The following is a 12,275-nucleotide window of genomic DNA, read 5'->3' as shown; positions in this document are numbered from 1 at the left end:
AAGATTAACAACATTGAGTTTCTACCCAGGCTGAAATCTTGTTTGTACCCTGAAATATGGACCCTGAAATAACATGACAGTGTGCTACAACTCCATCTGGTGACTCCTCCCAAACTCAGTGGTGCTTCACTGTGTGCCAGTGATGCACCTCGCAGTATTGCCAATCCATGGGACTCAGGGAGGAGTTCACTGTTTCAAAGATGAGTATAGATTGAAACTATATTTCTGCAGAGTTTACTGTGGTATGTACATATTTGTCTGAAGTAATCTATTAGATGTCGTAGAGCATATGCAACCAGAAGATCTTGCATAAAACACTGAGGAAAAAAAAAAAGATGAAAAGCCTGTTTCCCATGCTATTCCACTGAGCAACTCTATTTTGATCAGGACTTAATTTAAGTGATCTACTATATTTGTGATTGCAAATATAATCGTGTTCCTGGGATTGTTATTTCTTTTTGTCATTTATTTTTAGCTACTTCAGTTCTCTGCAACTTCTTAAAGAAAATATTTCTTCGATTTATTTGAATTGTGTTCTCAAGCACAATTGTAATTCACCTTATCTGATTGAGAAATGGCACGATTACAAACTTCTAGTTTTCTTTTAGGATACCAGTAAACATTTTTTGTTGAGTCTCCTATTTTGCTTGCATCTTATGTGCCCACAGTTGCTTGATCACATGCAGGAAATATTTTTGTACACTGGTGCTATGCATGACTATGAAAGGAGCTGTAGATAGAACGAGATGAGATACAGGCTGTAATTTACACCTGACAGTGTGAATTTCATTGCAAGTGCTTTTAAAGGAAACTTGCTATTTTCTTCACATTCAGATAAACAGTGATTCCATAGGAAATTATGATAATTGATATTTTTCTGTTTGTTTGTTTTGTTTTTTCCACTCTGCTTTAGTTTTGGATTTTATGGGGGTAGAATATTCCTTGGCCTAATGCAATCCTGTGTTATCTGCAGGCCCAGGTCATGGTCCTGTGATGCTGGACATACCCCATAAGCACAGCCTGACTAGGCAAGATTAATAAAGTCTGCGTTAAAGAAAGTATAATCACACCATTTCATGGGTGGGAGATCAAGATATAGATGGTTTAAATTACTTGCCAAAGGTGTGTTGCAGAGCTATATGAGGAACAGAAATCTCCTGGATCCCCATCAAGCTTCTTTTCCATTTCTAGAGAACTGAACACCCATATTTTTTTTTTGGCTGAATTGCAATTTGGATAGTTTGGAAGACACTTGGAGGCAGAAGGGCTCTATTAAGTCTTTCCCACCAAGAGAAATATTAGTAGGCAATTAAAAGAATAAGAAATAGGACTCATTCAAAATGCTCCTCTTGATGTTGTTCGGAGCTGCAGGCAAGAAAGTACATAGAGGTCATTTAACCTGGCCACTTATATATCAGAGGCTGCTAGTGTCACTCGGGCACTCCTAAATTAAACCATATATTTCAGACAGAAATATGGTGGTCTCACAGAGCATTTTCCATTCGGACCGTAAATTCAAAGGACAGGGCTTTGTCCTCTACACGTGTCTGCTTTGCACTTCCTGTAGTATCACCTGGATAAACGAGGGCAGTTCATACTCCTGTCAGTTTAACCTCTTGTGCCATCCCCATTGTTTTGATTAATTTGATACCTCAGAGCTTTAAAGGACAAAGAAACCATTAGCAGCATGAGCAGAGATGGTGCCAAAGAGGCCTGGACACCGACCCTGGCACCCCGTTTTCCTCTTGTGTGCCAGAAGAGCGCTGTGCTGCTGTAGGGAGGGTCGTGAGTGGTGGCCATCAAGCTGCACTGGGGAGGCTGATGGAAACTTCTGCACCCCAGAGCCCTCTGCATGGGCCATGTCCTCTGCATGTTCAAGGGGTGAGTCAAGATTGACTCCAAGAGAGCATGGTATATAAATTTTCTGGATGACAATGTAAACAAACAAGTCAAAAGCCATGAGATTCATAGCTACAGGCCAAATGCTTTATTCATAATGTTGCAGTGAAAGTATTAACATTGCATTTGTTTAAAAAGTAACTAGGAGGCCATTTGTGACCCTTATAATACACATGTGGAGCAGTGCTCTGCTGGTTTACACTGGTTATGTTCTGCTTTATATTTTCCAGAGGGTCAATTTGCAAGAATCTTTACTGCTATTTATTAATATAAGTAACTAATTTACCAAAGTTCCACAAAGTGGCTTCATGGCTTCCGCTTCATGGTTAAAGGTTCCGCAAATCTTTTGGTCTTACTGTTGACTTTGGGTTGTTTCTGATTGTATCTTGAAGGTTAGAAATACTGTATTGCAGTAAAGTAAATACATTATTCTTGTTATTGCCCTTGTTATTAGAAAATATTTATATAGTGCAGTAAATTGACATTGTACTTTACCAACACAGATAAAGGCAAATTCTCTACCCTGAAGAGCTCAAATAAGAAAAGACAAACAAATGTACAACACTTCAGAAAATGGTGGATGAGGGGATTATAACTAACTGAAAGAGGTGGAAGGGCTGTGTGAGGAGAGAGAAAGATGATATGATTACCATTATTCCTAGTTTTACAACACAGTGGCACCTTAAAAGCCTGAAATGGGATGAAAGCCTGGCTGTGGAGGTGGAAAGGGGCTATGGAGAAGCCTGCCAAGGGGGTGGCCTTGTCTCTGTGTCTTAGAGCAGTGCTGCCTCGCTGATATCCCTGCCTGGAGGGTACCTGGCTAAAGGCAGCATCAGTCCAATTACAGCACAAGGAATGCCACATTTTCAGTAGGTTTTAGCCCTGAGGGAAAATCCACGATTTCCTGCCCTGAAGAATTGTAACTGAAATTGAAGAAAAGAAATGCGCATTCAAGAAGACATTTTAGAGAAAGGGGAGTGGAAGGCTTGTTGTCTCAGTAAAGATATGGCAGGACCACCTGGAGGGAAGGAGGGCTCTTAGCATCACTATATTCACCCTGATCTGCAGCCCTAGCCTCCTCCATCCTGACCCCCTGACAGCCAGTTACAAGGCAGAAGCATCAAAATAATTTTTGTTGCCTGATCATAGTTGATGCACACATAGTAGCTGCTGTTTTCCTGATCTGACCTCATATTAACTGTGGAATTCCTTCTCCCTCAGTGCCCACACAGTATGCAATAATCCTAAATTTATGTAACTTGCTAGTGATCCCATAAACAACTGTTTAGAAAACAGGCAAAATTCCTGGCTCTGCTTAGCAACTTAATTCAGCCTCTGAGGAAAGCTAATGGGCATGTGGTAGCACAAAGACCCTGGAAGCTCTGCTTCGTCCTGTGGGAGGTGGAAAATGTTCATTGTTTCCCTCATTTATCTAGGGCAAACTACCTTGTAGATCAGAAAGGACAGAAGGGAACTCCCTGCAGCTGTCCTCACTTCTGGTTCAAAAACAGATGCTGTCCCCAAATACAGCAGGAATGATGAAGAAAGCCAGGAGCAGCCTTGGAAAGGCTGATGGGCAGAAACAGGGGACTGTGGTAGCCAAGAGGTGTGTGATTTACCCTGATCTTTAAAATGGGAATTAAAAGGAGCAAGAAAGTTAAGTGTCTGGTAAGGAAATGAGGATGAGGAGATGGGATTCGTCATTTGGAAGCAGGAAGAAAAGGTCCAGGATGTATTTTCTCTCCAGAGAAAAGGCAGATATAGGGCATCACAGTTGTTGGAACTGTGTTAGAGTGGGCAGCTCCTGCTGTCAAACACTAATAATTATATGTTGGCATATTCACTAGGGATGGGCAGAAAAATAATCAGAAAGACAACCATCTCTCTCTCTCTAATTTGTATGTATCTATATTTGGGGACATTCTCATGAGCTATTGCAAACTGAGTCGTGCTTTCTGTTCTCCTGCAGCTCAGTGTGCCAGAGTTATCAGGCAAAGGACAGGAGTGGGAGCCAAGTCCCTCAGGACTGAGTGTCTTGCTGGGATTCATATGGCATGCAGGTAGCAGAGTGACAATTGAGCTCCCAAGGCACAGTTTGCTCAGCCCAGCTCATCTCATCCCGTGGGTGTCTGACAAAACAGATGTTCATATCCAAAACTGCAGTGTAGACTTCCAGCCAGGGAGTGAGATGTGCACCTCCAAGGTGAGCTCCGCTGCCTGACAAGGTAGGTGTCTGAAACAGGCTGGCAGAAATATCTGGTTCTCCCCATTGGCAACAACAACAGCAAGAAAGCTCAAGCATAAATATCTGCATTGGCAGAATTTAGGTGAGGTGAATCCCTCCCTTCCCTAATACAACAGTACAGTGTAATAAACAGTAACACCTTGGCTGTGAAGAGATCTCTGAGTGAGAGAATGGCCCATGGCAGATTAAGGCAAGAAATGTGCCTACATTGTGGGAGGAGTGTGGAGTCAATGGATGGAAAAAAATAACACAAAGAAAAGCAAGAAAAAGTATTATGAGGTAAATGGAGAACAGGAGGTGTACTAAGAGGGATGGAAGGATTGCAAGATAAATGAGCCCAGGGAGCACACTGGCAATTTAGAGCTTGTAGCTGGAGAAAATATCCTGAGTGTGATGTGCTAAAAGGGGATGGCAGCTTTCAGAGTGAGGACAGATGTAACCTGATAGAAGAGATAGTGGGTTTTTCTCTTAAGCAAAATTTATCACCAGAAACCTTGAATTAAAACAAACAAAACAGACTTCCACTGAATACCCCTCACTGAGAGAATACGTGATGGTATTGTATAAAATTTTGATCAATATGACTTTAGATTTTTAATACACTGCAAAAAGTGCTCTGCAGATCACCCTCACGCTTAGCCAAGGACACTTAGATGTCACCTGTTGCCATAATCTGACCCAATGATAAAAGTGTATTTTAAAAATAAGAAAATTGCTTAACTGACAGGTCTGGGGTTTTTTCCCCTGATGAATGAATGTCTGCCTGAAAAGACAGGCTGCCTTAACTCCAGGAGTTCAATTATACAGACTTTGAGGGAGAAGAAAAATGGTAATGAATGCATTTTAGAAATTTCTAAAAAGTTACTTAAAATAGACTTTCCATACATAATGTTACCATGTGAAACTCAGCTGTATCCTGATCTTCTGGGACTAGGAGACAGCAGTCTGTGTTCATTTGGAAATTCAATAGCAAGGCACCCCTGCCTCTGATGGTCTGTATGATACAGTCGCTGGGGCTCTGCCACAGACAGGGCTTGCCTGTCAAGCTGTTCATTTTTTCAGTAGGTGACATGGGAATGATTTCACTTCAGGTTAGCCAGGAAGCTAAAATACTCTTTCTGGAAGTGTGTCCCAGCTTGCTTTGGTCCCTTTTTTCCCCCCCTTTTGTCTTAGTTTTTCTTTAAAAACACTCAACTCAAACCAAGCTACTTGATGTAGGTTTAGTAAACATGAAGCAAGAACACTGTGTACGGTACAGTGAGTGAGAGAATATATTTGATAGGTGTGGTGCATTTACATAGGAATTCTCTCAAGCCCAAAAAGACAAGAAATAGCTCGAGAGCCCATATGACTGCCCTAGGTACTTCATGGCATCAAGAAGGCATTCCAGCACCTCTCATTTCAGTATTCAGCCTTTCAATGAAGTTGCTGAAGTGTCTTTGTTCAAAATTTTCTTTGGTTGTTTCCCCTTTTGTCTGAAATCCAGTGGTGTGGGATGTCATGTTTCTAAAATAATCACTGGCCTTTAGTAGAAAGTAGTGTGATAAAAAGCTTGCTATTAAAATACTGCTGTAAATAATTAAACCATTTCAGAATATTTTGTTGTTGTTAAATACAAATGAAGTTAAAATGCCACATTTAAAGAAAGGATTGTCCTAATTTAGTCAGTAAGTCCCTGTTCTTTTAAATGGGAAGCAAGTGAGTCACAATTGCAAGCCATCTTGGCAGGCTGAAAAACAGAGATGCAATCATCAATTCACAACAGTGTTTTGTGCTCGAGGAATAATCAGACCTGTTTTTATCAAGGCTGTGCTGCATTGCTAGCCAGCAACATGGCTTTTTTTCTCCCTGTTCCAGATGATTTTGGAACTGCATGCGCTTTTTCAGTAAGTAAGCTGGACTTCTATAATGCTTTGCTTAATGTGTCTCCAGATTCTGTTATTTATAGACTTCAGCATAATCAGACTGCAGCTGCTAAAATACATGCAAAACAAAAAGCACATTTGTAACCTGTTAAGGCTTTGCTCTGAGATGCCAGTGAAGTCTGGGATTTACCATGAAATATTACTGAGTGACCTTTCAAGGAACATCACCAGAGAATACCTGTTTATCTTGGAGACCTTTGTTTTATTTTTCTTTCTCTGTTGAAATCTTGCAGCGTTCTGCTTTCCAAGGGAAGTCTGGCCTTTGTGTGTACCATGTGTTATCTTCAAGAAGTGCTGGGACAGCGGATTTAAGTAATGTGGCATCTCAAATGAGCAGTTCTTCCAGAAAATATGTTTTTTAAAATTCTCTTTGTTGAATATAGAGGGAAACTGTAAATATATTGTGATTTTTCTCTAAGTTGTCTTAGTCCTATCAGTATGGACGTGATTTACTCCTTAACAGTTTTTTTCAGTGAAAATTAGTGGAAAGGATCCCTTGCAATCATGGGAAAACCTACGTATTCGGTACACATAGTTAAAAATGAAATGTCTTAATGCACCAGCACTTATTTTATAAGTTTATAAGATGACAATGTAGGTTTTTTAGTGGCATAATACAGAATGATCAAAGGTGTTTCAAATCATTCATAAGACAAAAAATTGGGAAGATTATGTAAGTGAACACAAAACCAGAGCTCTTATTTAGGCTCTAAGGGAGAGTACCCTCCCTAGCCTGTGCCTAATGAAGCTGTTTTCTTAAGAAAAGTGCTAGTTCCTGCAGAATTAATCTTTGCTTTCAAAGACCTCCTGTAAGAAGGAGATGTGGCAAAAAAATCCACGTAAACAGAGTGACTCTGGAGATGCTGGAAACCAACTGGTCTTTGCAGTAGAGGAGGGAGATGAAGCATACAGTAGATGCATGAGTTAGAATCCCTTTCCAGAAAAACAGATTTTGTTCCAAAAAAAGCTTTGGTACCTGATGCAATTTTTCACTTGCTGTAGTAAATGTCTTTTTGCACATTGTTGCAAGAAATGTGTTTTCCTTCAATTCGTTTTGAATTTCCGAATTTAGGTGATGTTTCTTGGTGTTAACATACCATTAACCATGCAAAACAATGTCTCTTCTTGTAACACTGCATATGCAGTACTATCAAAATATTTTTAAAAGCCATCCTTGGAATCACATTGGAGATGCCATTTTTTTCATGTAGCTCACGTACGATGGCTATGGCACAAAAATATCATTTTCATTGTTGTTACTCCCATCTTTCTTCTTCATTGTAAGATGGGCAGAAAGAAATGAATAGTGACTTGCAGCATATCCTTGTCTAGCTTTTCTTTCTGTTTCTCCCTTCTTCGCTGGGAGTCCTGTATGCAGCTGGAGAAACAAAAACACTGGGAAGAACCAGTACAAAACGCTTGATATATTTTAGAAGACAGATGGAGGTAGCCTGATAAATGACCTGTACTTTGGCAGGTCAGGTGGAGTGTGACTAACCTAATGACCACTGTCCTATGAATCACAGTGAATAGTAACAAACACTTTGAAATTGCCATTCTTTTAAGAACTGGAAAACTCACCTATATGTAACAGTTCACAAGATTCCACATTGCTCCTTCCCATCTGTGTTTCCTCAAGAGCCTTAATAACATTTAATGACTTTGTGACTTGTACTCCCAGGTTTCAAAAGGTTGACGCCATCAGTCTTTTCCTTGAAGGATTTAGTGGTCACAAAAATTAGACAAGGAGCTGAGATGACTGAAGGTCACTCAGAAGGTCAGTGTCAGAGTTGGGCAGAGAAGCTCCTCCTTGCATCCCAGGGCTGGCTGCTGACCCGGGCACTCCACAGAGCCTCATTACAGTGGTGCATTTAATCAGCTTCACTCTGTGTTGTAACTCATTGTGGTGTTATGGATATCTAAAGGGTAGGATTTTAACTTCACAATCTGCTGTTATTGAATTAGTTTTATGTTGCGTTAATTTCTTTGTCTCATGGCATTCATTGCCTGTGATAATTGATGCACAATGTATAACTGACTTCTGTATTCATTTGGGTAACTGCATTTAATTGCCTGGTATAAAATATGTGCACTAAGTACAATCTGCTATGACTGCTATGACTGAGAAGTGCTCATTGGTATGGACTTGAGGGTGCTTTATCTTCCTGACAACCTGTCTGAGGGAAATCTAAATGTCTCTTGCAATTCACCATCCAAGGGCTGGTACCTGCATAGTGTCTGCAAAAAGAGAGACCACCAAAAATGTATTACAAGAAATCTCTTTACAAAATGTTAGGCATCAAAATTTTGTTAATCAGAAGTTCTCAAATCAGGAAGTTTTTATTAATGTCCCTGCCTCTCCCAAACATCAAGGAATAGCAGGCCCCAGAATATTTTATACATTTTCTCCTGTAAATCAGGATTATGGCTTTATTTGCTTCTGAAGTTACTCCCCTGGAGTAGAACTACTCCCATGCACAAGTGTTTATAAAAACAGATTTCTTTTCCATATATCTTCAGGTCATTAATGCCCTGAGGAGTATTAGTGAATTGTAAATCAGGAATGCTCTCTAAAGGTGTGATGTCAGTGAAATGGTGTTGGTTAATGTCTGCTCAGGTTACACAAGATCCCTGCATAAGCTTACACTTTCTTGCCTGTTTAACCAGCAACAGTGATTGAATTTATTATTAAGAAAGCAAGAATCTTTGCTAGTAGATGTATTTCTCATCAAACTTATGAGCTTGTTTTTTATGACTTACACTGTGGGTATGTTTGTTTTCCTTGCTTGTTTTGTTTCCAGTGTCATGAAGGGTATAACAGTGCAGTGTCTGAGCTACACAAAGAAATGCTGAAATTTTCCCAAAGCTGACTTTATTTTTAAGCATTAATGAAACCTTCTCTATACAAATTTTCAGAAGTTTTTAAACAAAAGCTAATGTTTGAGTCTAAATCAGGTATGAAATGCCTGTGAGACTATTTTAGCCATATTATGCTGCTCTGTGTTAATGTAACCACTGAGTTGTCACTAGAAAGGATGTTCACAATTAGTACTTTTCTCTTTAAAAGAGCTAGTTTCTGCAGTCTGTGTCCTTCAGTATGGAGCATTAGTTCTGCCTACAGCTTACTGCAAATTATTCAGTGTTCATAGGTTCGTTTATGCTTGTTATGCAGCTCTCTTCCACTGACAAAATAGCCTGCAGCAGTTCTTGGTTAGATAGAACTAGTTCCACTTTAGGCTCCTCACGTTCTCTTTTATGGGTTTTCCCCTGGTTCACCCTGCACTGCATCCAGGTACTTTTGATGAAACAGTAGACCTGATGGTCAGAGAGAAAGCAAAGCTGCCCAGAGCCAGGGTGGGCTATGAGAGAGTGTTTTGAGCAAAGACTTCCTTGGCATATTGGGCAGACCTGGTGTTTTAGTACACCATGAGTTTCACCCGTTTAACCTACTGATTCTGCTTTCATTCATATTCATGGTGTTATATTCTTCTTCCTCTGCAAGGAATTTAACAAATGCTTATAGATAATTCATGAAAGTATTCCAGAATTTGAAATATGTGAACAACATGTCAGAAGGCAAACACCAAAAAGTCACTCCCAGTAGACTGAGGTGTGTTTTCCTAGCCCAGTGCCTGATCCTGCACTTCTGGCAGAACTGGTGCAGCTGCAGTGTGGGCTTGGGCAGAAGTCTGTAGCGTTCATCAGCAGAGCTGTTGCCTGGTACACACTTCACCTAACAGTAAAACGTGGGCGAGGGGGAAGGCAGAGAGAATCCAACACCCATTTTCCTCCTCTTATCCCAGCAAATCACACCTATCTGAGATGCCCCAAAACCATGGGGCAGTACCTCCTTCCTCCCCATTAGCTTTGGTGATGCATTATGGGGACAAGCTAGTAGCACACAGCAAGCTATGAAGAGGCATTTCATCACCATTGTGTTTTAAATGCTCCTTCCTTCATCAAGGCAACAAGGCTGCTGGTCAGGGGAAGAGGTGAACCACTCTCGTCTGGGCTATTCAGCATATATTTGTAAATTGGGATTGATTTGGCAGTGTTCATAAAGAGCAAGGAGGGCTGCACTGCTTGAGAAATAACTTACTGACAAGGAATAATTCAGCCAGCCCTAACCTCAAAATAGATGTTTGTGGTCAGAAGTTTATAGCCTCAGTGGAAAGGGCTAAGTACAAGTTTTAAGAGCTGAACAGGAGACACCCAGTTTTTAAAAACTTGACATAAATCTTGGCTGCCTTGCCTTATGTTAGTCACATTCCCTGCAGAGGACTTCCATTCAATGTTTGTTTGGTGTTTATAGATGTTTTTTTAAAGCTAATTTTATGATAAAATATTTTATGTAATGTATAATGAGTAGTGGAGATCAAATAAGAATTGGAATTGCAAATTCAAATATTAAGGGTTGATAAATATTGACTTTTAAGTAGACCCACTGTAGATTTGAACAAAATGCTTTTTAGCCTAGTATACTGGTTATTTGTAAATTACAACATACAAAAAAACATAGACCACCGTCTCAGCCTGACTCTTTCTTCACTTTTACAGCCATTGATTTGGTCATGTTCCTATGAAATTATGCGTACAGTGTAATGGAACTTAAAACTTTCTGGCTTGTACTTTATGCACATCAAATGGGAAAAAAAAAAAAGGTGTGGGAGGTACCAAGCTAAAATATAGTGTAATTATGTTAATTGTGTCTTTTCTATAGAGGAATCCTTAGGGTCTGCATGTTGGAAACCTGTTAATTATGGTCCTTCAAGCAGTTTTTTAAAGTCAGCACAGCTATTTTAGGGCTGAACAAGTCACTGAGATTCACTTGCATGGTGCTAATGACCTCCCTGAACACTTGTAATCTTCTGGTCAGTTGCTGGCCCCTGGTACCCAACACCCTGGATCAGACCGCTTAAGCTACTGGACAGCCAAAAATAAATTAACATGGTCCTTCTTCACCCACAGTCCCATGCACAAAGAGTAACTTGGGCTTGTGTATGTGATCATCCTCAGCCCAGTGTTTTCTGCCCCTGCTGGAAATGCTGGGAGCTCACAGACTTTAATCACACCTCTTACCTGTCACCTGTTCAGCCTCCTTTCCTATGTGCGATGTGCTAACGTATCCTCCCAAATAACAACACTAACAGCAAGAAGTTGGCCTTATGAAACATTCATGGCCTGACAGACACCTGATGAGAGCAATGTGTCTTAGATAGAAGCAGATACTGCACTTTTGCTTTGAGCTAACTAACCTCTGTGAGTCAAGGGTGCAGTGTTAGTTAAGGAGCAGGCATCATCCTCAGCTTTGTTAGGTTTTCTTTGCCACGTGTCTGCAGGCTCCATTCCCTGAGTCATTGCATAGTATTTTCTTTCCTCTTTCCATCTCAGAACAGACGACTATTTCCTTGAAACTTGCAACATCAGTTAATTGTTAACAGTTTTAAAAAAAAATAAATCGTATTCATCCCTTAATATGTTCCTTCAGCTGATGCCTTCATGCCGAGGAGGCTGTGTGGCTGCTGATAAGACCTAATTTGTGAAGGGCTTTTCAGCGGCCTGACAGGTTCATACGTGGTACTGTTTGTTCAGCAGGCAAGGACGAGCGTTTGCTGGAATGCCTCTATGGGGGCTGTGAAATGTGTGCACAGAGGCTGGGGCTGGTGATCCGGAGGGAGAGGGCAGGAGCTTCCAGTGCCTCCCAAACGTTGTTGTGTTCTGACTCTGGCACTTGGACTTCATTTCCGTCTTTTCTCTTTCAGAGCCTAATGAGCTGTGTGTGGGCCCTGTGCTTGGTGATATCCCATCTCAAGATGCTGCTAATACAGTAGCTAATTATTCCTGTCTGAAGAAGTCTAACAGAAGAAAAAGGATCCAGGGAAAAGCAATGGCTGCCGGTAAATATCTCAGGTCTGCAAAGGCCATAAGAAAATAACTGTAAAAAGTTGATTTCAGGTGTGACTGGGGAGGGGAGAAACAAAAATCTGTGATTACATCTTGTGTCTGGTGTTTCAGTATCAGAAAGGTGCCATCCCTTAACCACCCGACCCACTCTTCCCAATCAGAGGAAGATCCATATGGGCTCAGTCTATTTTCACCATATTAATGATATTTCTATTTTGGTTTTAGAAAATTTGATATTTGCTATAGTGAATAGATTTTTTTGGATCTGTTTTTGGTTAGGGGATAATGTATTCTTAAAGTTT

At 40.5% G+C, this 12,275-nt stretch overlaps 1 protein-coding gene across 4 annotated transcripts in view; it reads left to right on the top strand.

The window, feature by feature from the left end:
- Positions 1-12,275, top strand: part of ENOX1 (ecto-NOX disulfide-thiol exchanger 1) — a 350,391-nt gene that overhangs the window by 209,195 nt on the left and 128,921 nt on the right. For 3 of the 4 annotated variants that reach the window (XM_019007902.2, XM_015637165.3, XM_015637176.3), the window contains one exon: positions 11,832-11,966. In XM_019007902.2, the coding sequence (XP_018863447.1) occupies positions 11,957-11,966 (10 nt within the window). In that variant the 5' untranslated portion in view covers positions 11,832-11,956. Of the gene's footprint in view, positions 1-11,831; positions 11,980-12,275 lie in introns of all 4 variants that reach the window. The other variant, XM_019007903.2, reaches the window with a different exon arrangement.

The sequence above is a fragment of the Parus major genome, chromosome 1 (genome assembly GCF_001522545.3).
Source record: "Parus major isolate Abel chromosome 1, Parus_major1.1, whole genome shotgun sequence".
Lineage (NCBI taxonomy): Eukaryota > Metazoa > Chordata > Aves > Passeriformes > Paridae > Parus > Parus major.
This window is presented reverse-complemented; position numbering and strand designations above follow the sequence as displayed.